Here is an 18,411-nt window from a genome sequence, read left to right as displayed (position 1 = left end):
AAGGGATGATTTCTGAATATGGAACAATGTGTAACCTATTGAACACAGGCACAAATCTTTTGCTAAGATGGGCCTTGCTACAGATTATATTTGCCACGTGCTTTGTGACCCTGCTTTATAGATTATGGATAGCTTTGGCTTTATTTGATCAGTTTAGCAGCAAATGAGGATGACCTCACTCATGAACCTGCGAGCATACAGAATGTCATATTTCAGAAGTGCTTTGCTTTTTTTTTTTTTTGCAACCCATGTAAAACCTCCATATGTTTTTGAGTTGATATATTTTCCCAGGCTTTGTTTAAAAATAGAGAATGAAATGAATCAGTACTTATTCAGATTACTGAACTTTTTTATGTATTATTTCTCAAGAGACATGCGGGAAAAATTAAGTCAGTTTACTTAACAGGCATGCCTCAGTAGATTTATGCCCACTGCCAGATAAAACCAAGGTGTATAATTGGGGTTAAAGGAGGACACAGATAAACAAACCCTTGACCTCTTTCATCAAACAGACAGCTCAGAGGAAGTGAGTGTAATGATGTAGATGTAGCTCCAGGTCTGTCCTGCACTACATTTTAAATAAAAAAACAACATTTTGTGATCAGGATTGGAGGGCGACAGATTTACCTTAGACACTGTTAGCATAGTGCCTAATAGATATGTGTGTGGGTAATTTCCTCTTGATTTTCGGTGACAGCCTGCTGGCCAGCTCCCTATGATTGTAAATGGTGACAGGATGCATAAGGGATGATGAGATCAGATAAATATGATTGTGCAAGCTTGTTTACTATTTCCGTGGTTGCAGAGGCAACTGGAAATCAGATCTGGAGCAAATTGGGAGCTGGTGAGGGGCTCAGGATGACTGCAGTCTGATCAAACCCTCTCAAACAGCATTTTGATGGAAACAGAAACCAAAACAAAATGTAACAAAATGTAAATAGATGTCTTGGCTAGTAAAGCTTTTGATTACATGGATACTTAGGGGGGGGATGGGGGGGGGGTTGTTTAGTTTATTACTAGGTCAGTCTCACACTGACAACATCTACTGACAACTTTAAATTTATAATTTTGATGTCAGGGATATGGGTTAAACATTTTTTTTAAAAACAATTTCTTTAAAACTGAGTAATTTTTGTGTTTAGCTCTACTTGGTGGATTCATTTCATTTACACTGAAAAAATGGTTAGACAATTAGGAAAAAGTCTGAAATTTGTCCTGTATAAAACTGTGGACTCAGACTAGTGGAGAGACCTTGGTAACCAAGGAGTCTTACTGCTTCGACTTCAAGTGCAGTTTGATTTTCTGACAGTTGGGTAGAGATTCTAGCTTCCTAGAATCTCTACCCACTATAAAACAACTTAATTTTATAGTGTATTTCTAGCCTATTTAGTAAAAGAAAAATTTATTAAAATTAACTTGTTAATTCCTTTATTGGAATTAATTTCAGTAACAATATATTTAAAATTATGCATCTGTTTATTAAAAATTCAGATTCAAACATAAACTCTTGTATAGTTTGTAATTTATGTCACCATGTACTCATTTGTTGAGACCAATTCATTTGGATTAAAGTTACATGCATTATCAATGTAAATTCCCAGAGAGAGATTGATGTCAGAGATATTCTATGTTCTTCCATAAAGTCTCCTGTTTACATTTCTGTATGTTTCCACACACACAACACACACACAGGCACACGCCAACATATATGTATCAACACGTTTGCACACATCCACACAATGTCAAACAATCTAATTAGCCACCATCTTGTCAATTGGGGTAATTACCCAAAAGACCATTAAGTCTTTTTTTCCCGTCACAGCTGTAATTATGGCAAACCAACAATGATGTGCAATTACTGCTCGCTGTCATTGGTTTAGTGTGACGTGAAGGCAGTAAAGATGACACAAGGATTGCTAAGAGGACTGAAAACACTTTGTACAATATTAGCAAGGACATCATCACACAATGAAACAAGCTGAGTCAGAGGGACCAGGAATGCCAGAGTATCCTTAAAGGGACCTGTGGGCTCTTCATAGACATATCTCATAATCAATGACAGAATATCAAGTGATCCATCTTCTCTGGCCTGTAAACGCTTGACATTTTCCCTTTATGAAAAGCTGTGAGATGAAACGCGGGGTTTTAACGATGACATGAGATGATCAATGACTCGATTGTGCTCGACTGGAGAGTGCTTTAATAACGTCGGGCATTGTCCCATTCCACAGCGATTTCTCCGTATTTACAGGATAATATCCCCATTGGAATTCAGGTCTCTATAGCCACTGCTGAATGTGTGCCTCCTCTTTTGTGCCGGGTAAATAGGGAGAAAAGAGCTGCGTAATGCTTAAGGAGTGAAAGTGAGAAAGAGAGAGGCAGTAACTGGGAGAGATATAGCTTTTTCTTTATTACTGTAACACTGGGGGATGAAGGAAGATGTGGAGATATGTTTGTTTTATTTGAGCACAATGGAAAAAATGCTCTTTAACTGAGGATAGCATGGAATAGCAGGACCCTTTGAGACTGCCATCAGTGTGCCTGCACAGCCACAAGAGATGCTATTCACCATTGTTACAGCAAAACAGTGTTCAGATAAAAGCTTGTGAATGCAGGTTGCAGAGCAGAGCTACAGCGGTTGCGGATTACACCACTACTATTCACAAAGGGAAGAAAGAAAATGACTCCAATTATAATTACTCCTGTTTTAGATTAAGATGAAAAATGAACGTTGCGAGCTAGCTGTGAAGCTGAAATGAGGCGTACATGATTCAGTGTTTAATAGCTGGTTATCAAAGCATCACAGGCACTGGAGGGGTAGGAGTGTTGCGCTAAGGGCTAAATTCTTAAATAGTGTCAGTGAGAGCATAACTGCGGACCAGTTGATTGTGGATGGGTGGATGAAAGCGAAGCTGAGAGTTCAAAACAGCAGCATTGGCACATTTTACACCTGGCTTAACAGTCAGCGTGACGCTGAACCTGAGAGCTCGGAGGAGAACTCAGGATAGCTGAAGAGGAGGAGCTGTCTGGTGTTCACAGCTTAACACTTTTGTGCAGAAATTGCATTGAAATGGTCCTAATTTATTTTGACAGCCATGTTGACAGGAATGTGTTGGGTTTGAATTTTACAGAGAAGAACCTGACCTGATGTGTTTTCACACAGATGGCCTGAATGCAAGGTTTTAATTCTGGAGTTTCAGATGTTCCTCCAGTTTATCTGTAATAGGGCAACAAAACATTATAGATCTTTATGCTCCTCGGGCATTTCCTCAACTGTAGATCACACTGGGTAAAGCTTCTGGTTGCATTGTAAATTTTTGTGGAACATTTGAAAAAAAAAAAAAGACAACAGACATAGCCTCAATATAGATGTTTCTTGGCTGCTTTGTACCTGGCAGTACAAAAAGATGCAGTCATAAACATGCTTAAAGTGGCTCTTATTCCTTTGTGGTTATGTTGAACATTTGACCCTACTTGATGAACCATCCATCTCCATCTAGTCTGACTGAGCTTGAAATAATTTACAAACTCACTTTTCCACCTTAAAAGTTCTTAATAGAATCAAACTTAAATGAAGTCAATAGTAATCCTTTAATCAAAAAGGTTGTATCAACTTTGTTTTAGGTTGTTTTTGTTAATAAAATATACAACTTACTAGAAATGAGTGGTAAAGGTGTTTTCTGCTGCTTTCTCTGCCTCAGGCATGCAACATTTAGTGTTAGAAGTAACAGGGACGTCCCAGAACAGTGCCATCCTGTCAAATATAAACTACTGGAGGTTGCTTTCATAATTATGACTGCTGGGAGAATATTTTCGTGAAAAGTGCTTCTGAATGAAAAAGCTCTTGTGAGGTTTCACCAACACTCAGGGACCTGAAATGACTTATGTTTACAAGTGACAAAGCCCTCTAACGACTGTAGTAAGTGCCGCCACATAACCTCAAAGCTCATGTGAAACAGAGAATCGGATGGGGAGGATGAGCACATCTCACTATATTGCCTTCAGCTCTAAAAACATCTGGAGCTCACAGCCCAAATCCCCTCTTCTTTAACCTTTTAGCACGTCTTTGCTTCCGTCTATCCCTCAATCATCTGCTCTCTGTACAGAGGGCAAAGGGCTCTCATCAAACCCGAATGCTTGATTTCCCTTCTTTTCTGTCTCCTCAGCAGGGGAGTTGTGAATTAATATTTTCATAGTTAATTTGTACTGCATTTCGCTCCTCAGCCTGGTGGAGACTCAGGTGGGCTTGAGTATTAATAGCTTCTCTCGTTGGTGACGTCAGCTGAATTCACACATGTGCCTCTTAACACTTGGATAGTGTTTTATGTTCGTTAGAAACATCCTTCTCGCTGGTTATTTACTTAGCTCTGTAAAGCTCATGCCACTTTAAAAGAGGAGGAAAAACCTTTTTCTTTCTTTCTGCAACTCTAATTCTCAGTCATATTTGTTATGTCTTTTTATCCTCTTCTGTTCTTTTTTCTGTTTAAAGTGAGGTTTCTCCCTCTTGTTTGTTTCTAAATTGTTCTTTGGTTCCCTGTTTCACAATTCTAAATGTTCGTGTCTGCAATGTAGATGTCAAACACTTTTTCATTCTCTCTTTCATTCTGTGTTGCCCATGTGACTCTTTGTCACATGGGCAACATTTGTCCCTGTGTTCATTGAAAAGGCTGCCTGAAAGCTTTATGGGGTCCTCATTGCTAAATGCCAGTCTGTCTCTGCCAGGCGCTCGCCTAATGCTGGTCTCCTTGGTGATAAGACCAGCAATCAGGCCGTTCTGTACCAGACACTGAGTGGTTTGTGATGGAGAGTGCGTGTTTGTGTGTCTACGCATGTTTGTATCAACGAAAAGTAGATTTGAGTCTGGTTGTCCTTTGTGCCCTGTTTGGGTGAAGATCCATACTGCATAGCATATAACGAAGGAAAATTGGGACAGTACAAGGGAACTCGCACTCATTATCATCTGAATGCATTTTGTTTCTTGTAAACAAGCCTCTGCCAAACAAGGGGGCCCCCTGTTCTTCCTGCCAGAGCTGGGCCAGGCCTCAACGTGGTGCAGTTCTTTGCTGGCACAGTTTACCAGGAGTTTAGCTCCACAGACACTTCAACTGGCCTCATCTCCACTCAGTCCATCTGTACTGGCATCTCAGCAGCCGTCGAGAAATCAGGCTGCTGAAATAAGATGGGAGGATGCCATTCAGGAACACCTAACTGCTAATTGAGGTCCTATATTGGATTTTAACACAGATAGAAGAGAATGTTGATGGGTTGATAGTATAAGTTCCTTATTTATATGGATTTAGATGGAAGTAAAGTTTATTTAAATAATACATTTATTTGCACAGCATGTAAATAAAATATCACAAAGTGCATCAGGAAGAGAGAATAAACATTAAAATGATGTAAATCACAATAAGCAAAATTATTTATAATAATTAAAACTAATATTATGTAAAATAAATTATTTAGGAAATGCATGTGTAGATGAAACACCTTCAGACATTTTTTAAATATGCTCAAACTTTCAAGACAAAGTAAAACAAGAAAAAAAACATGACACAGTTGAGATCCAAAAGCCTGAAATGCATGGAGGCCATCAATGTGGTTGTGCTGAGGTGTAATGGAAGCCCAGGTCACTTTAAAAGTGACCTTCAGGTCTTTGTTGGGTCAGGTGTCTCTCTTCTTTCTTTTGACTATAGTAGATTCTCTATGAGGTTTGTGTCAGTCCAGTATGCTGGCCAATCAAGCACAGTAACACCATGATCATTGAACCAGCTTTTGGTGCCTTTGGTTCTCATTAATCATAAATGTATTTAAGATAAATTTCTCATTTAAAATTTTAACTAAAACTGATATGTATTTTCAGTCCTTCTTGACATAATTGCATAGAGCAAAGTTGAGTATCTGAAGGAACATGCTATCTAGAATCCTTGTACTTTTTTACCCTTGACTGACAGGATGTTAGACCAGCTCCCTCATCTAATTGGCGAGAGACCAAGCATGGTAATTTTTCTGTGCCTTGGCCAAGTCAAATCTGATGTCCATCATGTCTCTGAATGCTCACAGTAAGACAGTGTGAACCGTGAACAGGTGGAGGTAGTCTGAAGTTCAGCATTAGTCGTCTGTTATGAATGTTGTTCAGACAGCAGGGTTTATGATTTCCTTCAATGTCAGTCATATTTCAGGTCTTTCACTGACTTTAGGTTATTACAGCAAGCATTTTATTTTCAAATATCATTTTCACTGTATTTAATAATTAAAAAAACTGAACTGATTCATGTATTAGCCATGTGCGTCCGGTTTGAATTTCCCAATCATTTCTTGGGATGATTCAGCAGTTGAAAACTAGAAGACTTTTTCTTAAACCCACACATGCTTGGAGGAGATCCATCATGCAGGAGGCCATTGCCAAAGCTGGTGTGTCTAACTAGTTAGGCCATCGATTGAATGGCATAGTCTAATATTTCAATATGCAGGTGAGGTGAGCCCTATGGCCTGAACTATTGGATCTCACTGGGACCAATTTAAAGGCCTGAGTAGCAAAAGGTCTTTGCAGCCCGACCTCTTGCTTTAACACAAAGCAAAGGTGCTGTGAAGATGCAAAGATTCAGTGTGTGCTGCAGATATTCATGTGTGTGGGGGTGTGTGTGTGTACGTTTTATATGCATTCTTTCCTATGCATGTATATATTTTGCTCTGAAGTGCTTGTGCCAGCAAATTTGAGGCACTCTGTGTTGCATCTGTGAGCAATTGAATGCTGCTTACACATGCTTACTATGCATTGTTGTGTCATTGAACATATTCCTGACATATTCATCTACAAAACTGACTGTGGAGGAGTTCGTGAATTATGTTTTTGTAAAAAACTAAAGGTATGGACTGAAGTCTAAACCAAGGTGGAGGATAGCTGAAAGGGAGATCCTATATGTCAGTTTTGTTTTTTTTATCCTGAATGAAATGGTTATCTACAACAAGAGAAACATGTAGAGCATCTTATCTTAGAGGACCAGAATGAAAACTGAGTTCCCCAGTTGTCTCTGTTATTTCAGGAAATATTCACATCCTCTGTTTTTGTCTTGATTGGATAGTTTTTCACTTCAGGAATTAAATCTCTTTCCCTGTTAACACAGATTGTGTGAGAACTGAAAAAAACAATATTTCTTCCCCTACTTCACTCTGATATGATAAGAACATATGTGAATCCACAACGTTGGCTCTGAGAGTCTTGTGCTCCTGTGCCAGACTGGGCCACATCGACGGCTCCTATTTCCTTCACACTTATTGCAATTAAAACATGACTTGTTGATTAAAATACAGCAATCTGCTCTGTAAAATGTGCAGTGAGTGAGAGAGTAGGGGGTGCATGCATGTGTGTGTGTTCTTTTTTAAATGTCTTTTCATCTTCTGTGAGGATTATCTTCTGTTTCCTGTTCTGCTGTATGCGCATGTGTGCTTCATGGGTCTGTGTTATCAGGGTTTATTGGACGTCTGTACCGAGGGGTTTCGGTTCACACAGTGGGTTAATTGACCTCTGGAGACGCTTTCTGCTCTTCTAATGAATGTTTGGATTAAGTGTTTCTTCTGCATATGTGTTAGATGTAAGATTTGTATAGTCTTTGAATTTTTAGACGCCTCATTATTTTTCAAAATGAACTATTTGAAGACACCACCTCTTTGGTAAATGTTTTTTTTTTTTTTCTTATGGGAGTGAGACCCGCAATGCAATTCAGGCCATTTAAGTTTTAAACATTGGGGAAATGATGAAGGCTTTCTTTCATCAGCTGGTTTTATGCTTAAAACAAGCTGGACCAGTCTTTCAAATGGCAATCACTGAATACACCATAACCACAAAGCTGATATATCATTGTTATTGTCATGTTAGAACTAGAAAATCAGTGATTGGAAATCAAATCTAAATCTAAGACATGTGCATCACATTTTTTTCTAAAGTCTTTAATTGCAATAAATTAAATCACATTGTTGTAAAGGAAGAAATTCACCGAATCATAATAAGCAACCTAAAATGTCATGAAACCTTCGTTTCATTGTTTTACAAGAGAATGCTTCGCTTTTTTGCAGATGCGTTTTATATGTGAGCTCTATTAAAAGGCCTGATCATCAATGATGAATAGTCATTGTGCTGTAATGTAGGTTAGGGCCCAGGAGGCTTGCAAGCAGTAAAGTAAAACAAACAAATCATTGTCCATAAAGGAAACCATCTTTAACACCTCCTCTACTGCCTCCTGTGGTATAATGACCTGTATTTCTAATAACATAGTGTGATGAGAAAGAAAAAGGATCAGTCTGGTGAAATCACAATGGAGTTTTCCTTTATGGTATTTAAATCTGTCTCTGGCACTCTCAAGGACAGCAGGCATGTTTATTTGATGCTAAAGAAGCATTCACACTCAGTGGCATTCACACCTACGGATTCAAAGAGGCAAACTAATGAAGCTTTTGTTCTAAAATAAAAGAAAAACCTGATTAAGACCCAGGAGGGGGAAGAATCAGGTGTGAACACGGTGGGTCATTAAATTATGTGTGAACAGACGCCAAGGATGTCTTTTTTTATGAAGCTGTTTGAAAGATAAAAAAGAACAATTCACCTCCGGTGGGACTTGGTTGCTGAATGTTGTCTCCAACATTTCGACTTGCTACCTAGTGATCTTCTCCCGGCTACACAGATAAGCAGACGAGAGGAGCGTAGGTTTACCTCCGAGAGACGCATGTCACAGTGCTTGAAGGTGCATTTGTTCAACGTCCACTGAGCAGTTCTGTTTCTACCTGCTTCGCTTCACCAATGTAGGTGGGTTTCACTTCTAGAATGAACAAAACATCTCTGATGCAGTATTTCCTAAACTTTTGGATGAAGCTAGAAATTTTCACCATATCTTATTCATCAAATTAAAAATTCAAACATTTTTAGTGTTTCAAGCCTTCATTCACAAAACGGATAAATGTAAGGCACATATACTTTGCATAAGGCTAATCTTGTAGTTCTATTTTTTTTATTTCAAATGACTACTTCTCTCAAAAAACTGGCAACACATTTTTCTTTGTATTGTAATCCTTATCAAAGAAAGACAAATTGAAAATTGCAGGTCAGACATTATGGACAATAGGAAATGGGTAGCAGCCAGAAAAAGACAGAAGTGTAAAAGTACTTAAACCACCAAGTGTATTTATTTTAACCTTTGCACCAGTGTGCATTTCCATTTTAGTCAAATTAAACTGTTTTCTTTGCACACAAGTTTGTAATATTTTCTGGCTTCCTTTTAAGCCTTTTTTTCTGTGCTCAAGTAAAGCCGGTATGTCATCAGAAATGGATGCAACGCTGAAGGTGCCCCAGAGTGATTTGTTTTAATGGTGTTGGCTTACTCTTTCAGAGCACAAACAGCAAAGCAAATTTCACATCATTATGCTACAAACAAATGCAGAGCTGGGGATAACTATGAAAATGAGTTGGAAAATTAGAAATCAAAAAGCACCATGTTTTGTGTTCAGGCACAATACAGAAACAACATTATGGAGATACAATACGTTCCTCTCCTGGCCTGCGGTATCCATTTTTACAGAAAAAGTAATGTTGGTTAAAAGGAGAAAAAACGGATTGTGAAAGGTTTCTTGTGTTGTTCAGCAAAATTAATCTACTTTTGTGTTTTTGTTGGATAATTGCTGTTAATCAATTAATTGTATTTGTTGTAAATAAATAATGAGTTTGAGAGATGCTCAAAGCTGCTGTGGCAATTTACATTGTAAAAGTACTCAGCCACAAGTAATTACGTCAGACATTAGAAACACCATGTAGTTGAAGAAACAAAGTTCTTATAGAGGCTCTTTACATAATATAGAAAACAAACATGTTAACCTTGCTATGTTCTTGAGGATTTAAAGGAGTAATAGCATCCAGATAATATAAATCAATCATTTCTGGCACTTAGTAAGATACCATTTGTGAGTTAACACAATGCCAAGGGGGGAAAGACATTGTTAAAGAAAGAAGCTGTTGCTTTAAAATTAATCTTAGAAGGGTTCTAAAACTACTTCCAAATAATCTGAATGCCATTGTTATATGGTAATGAAGAATATTTTGGATAACATGGATAACATATAGTAGTTATATAACAAATGTTATATGGATAACATTTAAAACTTTTCAGTGAGTGGATGAAATCACATGGTGCTCAGAGAAACTGCAAAAATCCACGAGTAATGTCTTAAAAACTCTGTTAGTGTGTATTAAATATACAAGTTTAGCATAAATAAAGAAAATATTTAAAAATAAGGTTGTTTTGGGTGTGCTGCGGTCACGCAGGGGTTAAGCACAACCAATGTATGGAGGCCTTAGTCCTCAACGTGGCTGTCGCAGGTTCGATTCCTGGCCTGGCAACCTTTGCCACATGTCTTTCCCCATCTCTCATTACCAACTTTCCTGTCAATTAACTATCAAATAAAGGCCACTAGAGCCAATAAAACCTTTAAAAAAAAGAAGGTTGTTTTAATAGACTTGCCAGGTGAAAGATCTTCATAGCTGTTTGGAAAGCTGATGGGCATGTTTTGTTGCCACAAAAACCTAACACGTTGCAATGTTTAAGTCAAACATGAAGTCCTCTATAACCTGAACCAGAATAAAACTACACATAAATAGATGCAGGGCAAGCTCATTGACCTGCAACCATGTTCAAAAAGGCGAGCATCTTGTCAGGATCTTGTTTTGAGTTTTTGGTTCATACAGTAGTTTTATCTGTTATCTCTGTTTGCCTTTGTTATTCTTATTTTGATTTTATCAGCCTTGTTGTGTTTTACTTAGTTCAGCCAGTTAGATTATGTTTATTATTTATTCCTCATGTTTTGTTACTCTTTGATACAGTAAGATTTGTTTTCCTATAGTTCCCCTGTCTGTTTAGTCTCCCTTACCCTCTTGCGGATTCTTTCTTTCTCTCTCGCTTTTTCTGTCTCCTTCTCTGTCTCTCTCAGTATGCCTTCTTCTCTGTCCTGTCACACCTGCAACTTGTTAGTCAATCAGCCCCAGTCTATTGTTCTATCATTCACTCTCAGTATTTAACCACCTCTCTTTCACTCACTGCTTGGTTATTCTTTATGTACCTGGTTCCTGTTTGTACCCTGCTGATGCTCTATGTAATCACCATATTTTGTAAGTTTTTATTAATTTGTTAATGTTGTTAAACCTTCAACTACTAATTGCTGTCCCAGTTTGCTCTGCATAGGGCTCCTACAATATCTACACAACATGACATACATACTGTGGAAAAATCATGTAGCAAGTTAAAACGACTAAAGCTGCAAGTTATTGAATCCTGGAGTGTACTTGGGAGACATTTTCTTTTTTCCTGTGAGTATATCTACTCCACTATTTTGATATCACTATAAATATTAGCATCATGATGTAAACAGTATGATGTAGTTGTAGGAAGCGGAGCTATTTTAATACAAAGCTTTACAAACCATGACAAAACAAATACAGATTTCAATAAGGATTTATTCGAATGAAAATGTTACCAGAGGTTAATTAGAAAAACTTAACGGAATGTGATAAAAATATGATTGGACTGGATAACCTTAAAACCGAATTGTTTGGTGTATAACCTTGATTGCTGTTGGTCAAAGGATGACAAAACGGAAAAGATAAGAAACATAAAGACTTTCTACAAATGATATTTAACTGAGTGCAAAGTAATTTGATTTCAGGATCTTCACACTGGCAAAAATGGAAGAATTTTTAAATTTTGGAAATGCCAAGATGACTATAATACCATACATTTTACATCTGTTCTACCCAAAGAGAAAATGTATTTAAACAAAACACTTGTTGGCATAGGTAGTTGAATTACAATCAGCCTGACGTTCTGATTGTAATCCATCTAAATGAAGTAAAAAATAAAATTTTAAATGAAATATTTTCCGTCATCACGTACACTTAGTGTGGTTAATGTTTAGTTTTTTAGCTAATACCCAATTTGTGGCCTGTATCATCGCTGCTACTTCAGTTTAAATGACCTTTTCTGCCATTCTATGAAAAATAAGAACTCCCAAAAACTTGGTAATTTTTAGACACTGTGGAATAAATACCATGATTTTTTAACTTTTGACAACTTTTGGACTATGCATGTGCTGTGGATTTTAATCTTGACTGTTTAATCATCCAGACAAAATGCTGAAGTGTGAACAAGGTTGATTGACAGCAGCACAGGAAAGCTGGGACAAACCCACATGGACCAACGTACCCTGTCTCTGAGGCAGCGATATGCGACGCTATTTTGTACACCATAGCCAATTAAATTAAAAATGCTAACTTCTATGCTGCTAACATCTGGGCCAATAACTACACAAAATGGGCCACTTGCTTAAGGCATGCACTAATCAGTTTTCAACTGTAATTTTTTTCCTCTATTTTAATACTGCTTAGTTTATCAGCGTAATTGCCTTGAAGCACTCCAGGGAAAAGTCCTGGTAGTGCTGATGGCCTTTCTGGCCTTCCAGAGGTATAAACCTCCCCACCCCCCACCCAATCCAGTTTATGCAAATTGGGGAAGAAAATACACAAAATTACTTGAAGCACAAGAACTGAGATACAGTTTTATTCAGATGACTGATCGAAGAGGAAAATACAGATCAATTTTAGAGCAAAGTACATTGACTTCAATCAAATCGTCAGTGGTGCAGCCAACTAGAAGTTCATTATCTGTAACTGTCGGTGAACTCTACCTCTAATAAAATAAAAAGGCATATATATTTTCAGGCTTACTTTCTGCTGGGTTAATATTTTGGGTGTAACAAGATTTTAAGCCATGCAATATTGAAATGTGAAGTGAGCGCTGTCTAGTGAAGCACCAGCAAGTTGCTGTTTCAGCATGTGTCTGTTGAAATGGGTGCAAGCCATTATCATAAACCTCGGATGTGAAAATAAGTGCATTAAACTCGACAGCCAGTGTCTACATGCAAATCTCCTGTTATGAAATAAAAAAAGAAGTTCTTCTTGTATTACACTTGTTGAGATGGCAGAAGGGTAGTTTCTATCTTGTAATTAGTCTAGATTGCATTAGATCATATCAAAAATCAATGATACTTCACTGAAGATGATCTGTAAAAGACTTTAAACAAGCATAGAATTGTTCCTATTTATGAGTGCATGGTTGTCCTGTGTGTCTCTGTGTTGCCTTTTGACGGATTGGCAACATATTCCAGATGCACCTAGGATAGGTTGCCTTTTGCCCAATGATATTTCTTCGTTATTCCTTTGCTAAACAATTTATTCTAATGTACACTTCTCAAATACAAACAGCTTTATTTTAGCAAAAGTGTAGGTATCAGCTTCTGCATGAACTACACCAAATAAAGCCAAGCACTGTTTAAGCAGTGGAAGAAGGTAGAAGGTATTGCTTTCACACTTTTTCACAACCGTTCAGACTGGGTGCATTAGGTAAGCGAATCCTGTGAAATTCACTTGCAATGCCATGTTTGATGTGACCAGCAATCCTAGTCACAAATACCCATAAAGAAAGAAAGCAACTTAAACCTTTGAAAATTAGCATTGAGGTAAGCAACAAAGCATGGAGGATGCTCAGCTTAATAGTCACAAATGAAAGTTTCATCCTGGGTAATAGAATGCAAGTGGAGAAATAGAAGCAGAAAACCTCATGTTTCTGTGGCCATTTTATATATTTACCTTTTACCCTCATGGTGGGGAACCACTGCTGGGGGTGGCAATGTCTCCATGGAAACTGACATTCTCTTGAAGGCCCTTGGCAGCCATTGCCAATTGTTAAACTTGCAATGGTTTGAAATTCTCAGAAAAGTGGCCAAGTGGTTGTAATGAAATCCTGTCTATTTGAGGTGAACTCAAGCAGAGAATAATCACCCTGAGTTTAATGATCTTCTGACAGAGCAGAAAGACTGTATAATCTTTTGCTGACATAATCAAACCATTTAGTGTTTTTTTTTATTCTTATTTTGCTTGCATTTATGGTCAGTCATAAGTATTAAAGAATGATGGACTCTTTTTTTAATACAAACCAACAATGTTCCCTGTATAATTGAAGTGAATTTGAAAGTGAAATGCACTTTTTGTTATATTATCCTTTGTATACAATTCTCTGAAATGAATTGTTTGGTAAAGTCCTTGATGTTTACCCAGATTTATTTTCTATGGGGAGTGAAGATGAACTTCAATGTTTATTCAGGTATTATTTTCAGTTAGCTGAGTACGTTTCAAAAGCTTGGCACATTTTGAAAGAGGACACTTTATTTTGTGAAGTATGTTGTTTACGTCTGTCTGCATCTTCAAATATGTTAGGGTGTCTTATAAGTCAATGAGGGCTGGGCATCTTTATGATGAATGGCACAAAATAAACTATTGAGTACAAAATTGGAATAATTCAGAGCTTTTATAGTGTGTGTGACTGGTAAAACCGGTTAAAACAACATGGGTCACATTTTTTTCCCACAGTTGCTTAAGAACCAATGAAATGTTTGTGCCCTTGTGTGCACAACACTTTTGCCTCATGTGGCAGGTAGCATGAAGACCTGCCCCTGTGAGCGACGGCAGCTGAGAAGGATCAGACTAGCAAAGTGTCAGCCTCACACCTTAGTCTGCAACACCAGCCCAAGCAGAAAATAGAGATTAACACTGTGTGCTCATTTCCATTTCACTCCTTTTTTACTTCATCTTGTCACACATGCAGTAAGTGCAAATGGAGTTTTTTTTCTGAATAATTCCAGCATTCCATATTTTCCAATTTTGGCAACATATATGCAGTGCGTTTACTTCACATTGCAACTACAAACTTCAATGTATGACGTTCAAATTTATGTGACAGACCTACAAAGAGCCTGGAAGGGGAAGAATGGAAAGGACTTTATTTTTCCAAAACAAATACAAATCTGAAAACAAAATTAATTCATGTTCAGCTCACTTTAATCAATACTTTGCAGAAGCACTTTTTCTGTAATTAAACATAGAAATATGTCTCTGCCAGCTTTGGACATCTACAGTTCGCTCTTCTTTCTTTCTTGGGGGAGATTTGACTATCTAAATACCTATATTGGCATTCAATTCAATATGAGGAAGTGTCGGTTAGAAATCCAAAGCTCTTTTTAGCATGCCACAGAAGCTGCTGTTGTTACCAGGCCTCCTGTTCCCTGGGTGGCCAGTCTCTGTTCAGTCTGAGAATCAAAGGTTCTGCTCTTGTTTGCAAAGATCGCTGAATGGAGTCACAGTGATGGACAATGAAGCAGTGTTTTGCAAAAATAGGATGTATTGTTAAAGTTTTGAGAATCAAAGTCTTTTTAAAAAATTTGTTCTCTCTTCACTTTCGTGCTCTAAGAATGTACATCTTAAACAATGCTATTTTGAGATTCCTGCTCCTGTTGAAAGACTTTTATAACCCATTATAACTTTGCAAAGCAGGTTCCGTTGAAGCACCTCAAACATTTACTGCCACTTACAAAAATGTCACTGATAAATTCTGCACTGGACCTTCCCACTATGCAGAACTGCTAATCAGTCAGAAGATAGAGCAGGTTTCTGTTTGCACATGTAAAACCCAGAAAGACAATGGCTCTGTCATTTAAAAGAAGCAAGCCAGTTTTAACCTGTGCAACTTCCAACTAAAACTGAGGCCATAGAAAACTGGAAATCTTCTACTGGGGAAAACAACTTAGCTTTGCTGGAAGGCACAATTTAGTATTGGGGATACCTTTTGGTGCCAAATTCTTTTGCATTTGCATATTTTTTGTGCTTCAAAGGGAAGATGAAAACATCATTAAAATATTTTCAATTCAAAAGAGAATTAGGACATTTTTATGCTGTTACTATGCAACATATTTCTGTAGCTACTGCGTCTTCACGTCAGAGCATCTGTAACTTTTTAAAACTCTTTCAGACAGAACTTAGATCTGTTGTATGCTGCTTCCATGTGTGTGCATTCAGCTTTGAATAGATGTGAGACAGGTTGATCGCTGCCAACTGCCTGACGACAGCAGTAAAAGTTGATATTGGCAGCTTGTCACATGCAAGTCAATGCAGTCACATTCAGATGCCATCTGTTTTTATTTTGCCTAACAGACATAGAACAAAAAAAATTTTTAATTTGGGCACACGTGCAGTTCAAGGTGGCGGAGAACCTTACGATGCAAAGTTTGATACTGCTTTTTCCTTCGACTGTTGGATAGCGAACACGTGACACATTTTTTAGCACATGTAGTTAATGACTTTTTTTTGTGTGGTTTTACATGCAACCATGCACAATAATTACTTTATGCCCCCTGCTAGGGAAGAGTTTAATTAACCATCCTCTTTCAGGGCAGATAATTAGTCAATAGCACACATGTGCACAAACACACTCTCATTATCACTTATGCAATAAGTCAATATGTAACACTAAGAATAGAATATACTTAGTCTTACTGTAGGAAAAACAAATTGTATGTTTTTAGTGTCACAGCTCAATAGAAAATTGAGAAACTGCAAATGAGGGGCAAATTGAAAATGTTGTGAATTTCAGACAAGATCTTTCATTTGCATCTTTCAAATTTTTTGCTCAGGTCCCTCTTGAAAATGAGATCTAGATCTCAACAGGGTTTACCTGATTAAATAAAGGAATATATATTTAGATTATATATACTTGATTATGTTTATAAACAATGTATAAATACACATAAGCTTTTATTTTCCTCAACTATCTTCAAAGTTTTCCCAGCAGGTCTACCAAAAATATTTATTTGTTAAAGGCCAGAATAATAAGGACTTATTTAAACTTTCTTCAGATTTAGACATTTTTTACACATTTTCTCAGTTTTTGATGGAATTTCCTTTAAAACTGTGTGACTTGGGTCAAACATTTTGGGTATTCTTCCACAACCTCTCAATAGCTTGCTGGAATTTGGCCCATTCCTCCTGTCAAACTTTGCATAATGGAGTCATTTTTGTAAGCTGACTTGCTTGCACCGTTTGAGCTCACCCCAATTGATTATGAGACTAAGATTAAGGCTATTCCAAAACATGGACTAATTCTCTTTGTAACTAGGATGCAGGATGCATATGAGTCATAGTCCATTTGGAAGAAATGTTTGTGCCCAACTTGTAACTTCCTGGCTGATCTCTTGAGATGTTGCTTAAGAAGTTTCACAAAATATTTTTCCCAATGATGCTCTCTAATATGTGAAGTGCCCCAAACCATCCTGCAGCAAAAACACCCACACAATATGATGCTGCTCCAACTGTACTTCACAGACTGGATGGTGTTGTCAGACTTGCGAGGTTGTAGTGATTATTATGGCAAAACAATTCGGTTTTAGTTTGAACAGACCACTAGACAGAACATTATTACTGAGTGCATTTGCAAACTGAAGTCTAGATTTGAGTAACTTTTTTTTTTTTTCACCGGGATGTCTTTCAGTCTGTCATTGCAGGACTTCCTTTACTCTGGATAATCTTAACATCCTCAGATGGCATCTTAAAAAATTCTTGAGGTTTTATTTTCTTGAATGAATTTTAGATATTTGGTTTGGAACAAATTACATCAATCTCAGGATCACAGAACGTGTCTCCTTCCTGCACACTATGATATCTGGATATTTTCATGGTTTTATTATTGCATAGACTTGCTTGAACAGAAGAATGTGGCACCTCAAGACATTCACAAATGGTAGCCAAGAATAAATCTGCCATCTGGACAGTTCTTTTCCTGATGTATTGGTTGACTTCCTTTTACTTTTATGATTTCACTAAATAAGTGCTGTGTTTGAGTCGTTGCCTTAAAATATATCCAAAGATGTTCCTGCTTTAACTCAGATTTTGTGAAATAGAAGCTCACAAAACTATTATGTCATCATCTGGTCTTTCCAATATTTTTAAAAGATATTTGTGTATGTTAACTTCTGAATTTGAAGAAGAAAAAACAAATCTAAAAACTTTTTAATTAGAAAAGAGAATTATTTTTGGTAATCCTAAATTGACAGAAAACTTGAAAAGTGTAGGCTGATTTAAACTTATATAATGAGTTACTTTGCATGCAATGTGAGTAAATATATTGTTAACAGTAATTTAATGGATTTTTTTATTATTATTATTTACAGGTTCACGGTTTGATCTGCACACAGGAAAAGGTAAAACTTTCTAATCTATGATTTGGGTTCTGTTTTTTTTTTTTTGCTCCGCCTTACCAAATTGTACTTTTACCATTTTGGTCATCAAAATAGGGTGGAATAAGGTGAAAAGATTTCCTTAAAGAGACATTTTATATAAATTTGACAATTTGTGCTCTCCTTTAGAGCTTTTCATATACAGTACATTTTGACAACTGATCATGTGAAATAATTTTCTAATCTAATCTACCAATCAAAGCCAGATACTGGGAAGAGAGGTCATAAGACTCCAACGCTGTAAGTAATAAA

The 18,411-nt window shown here is 37.1% G+C and overlaps 1 protein-coding gene across 2 annotated transcripts in view; it reads left to right on the top strand.

The window, feature by feature from the left end:
• The window catches only part of igsf11 (immunoglobulin superfamily member 11), a 112,736-nt gene that overhangs the window by 17,683 nt on the left and 76,642 nt on the right, over positions 1 to 18,411 (top strand). Inside the window, exon 2 of one of the 2 annotated variants that reach the window (XM_028044853.1) lies at positions 18,094 to 18,123. The exons of the other annotated variant lie outside the window; for it this stretch is intronic. Within the exon in view, the coding sequence (XP_027900654.1) occupies positions 18,094 to 18,123 (30 nt within the window). The remainder of the gene's footprint in view (positions 1 to 18,093; positions 18,124 to 18,411) is intronic. 2 annotated transcript variants of the gene reach the window in all.

Source organism: Xiphophorus couchianus, chromosome 18, assembly GCF_001444195.1.
Source record: "Xiphophorus couchianus chromosome 18, X_couchianus-1.0, whole genome shotgun sequence".
Lineage (NCBI taxonomy): Eukaryota > Metazoa > Chordata > Actinopteri > Cyprinodontiformes > Poeciliidae > Xiphophorus > Xiphophorus couchianus.
Note: the sequence above shows the minus strand (reverse complement) of the source record. Positions and strands in the feature narration are given on the sequence as shown.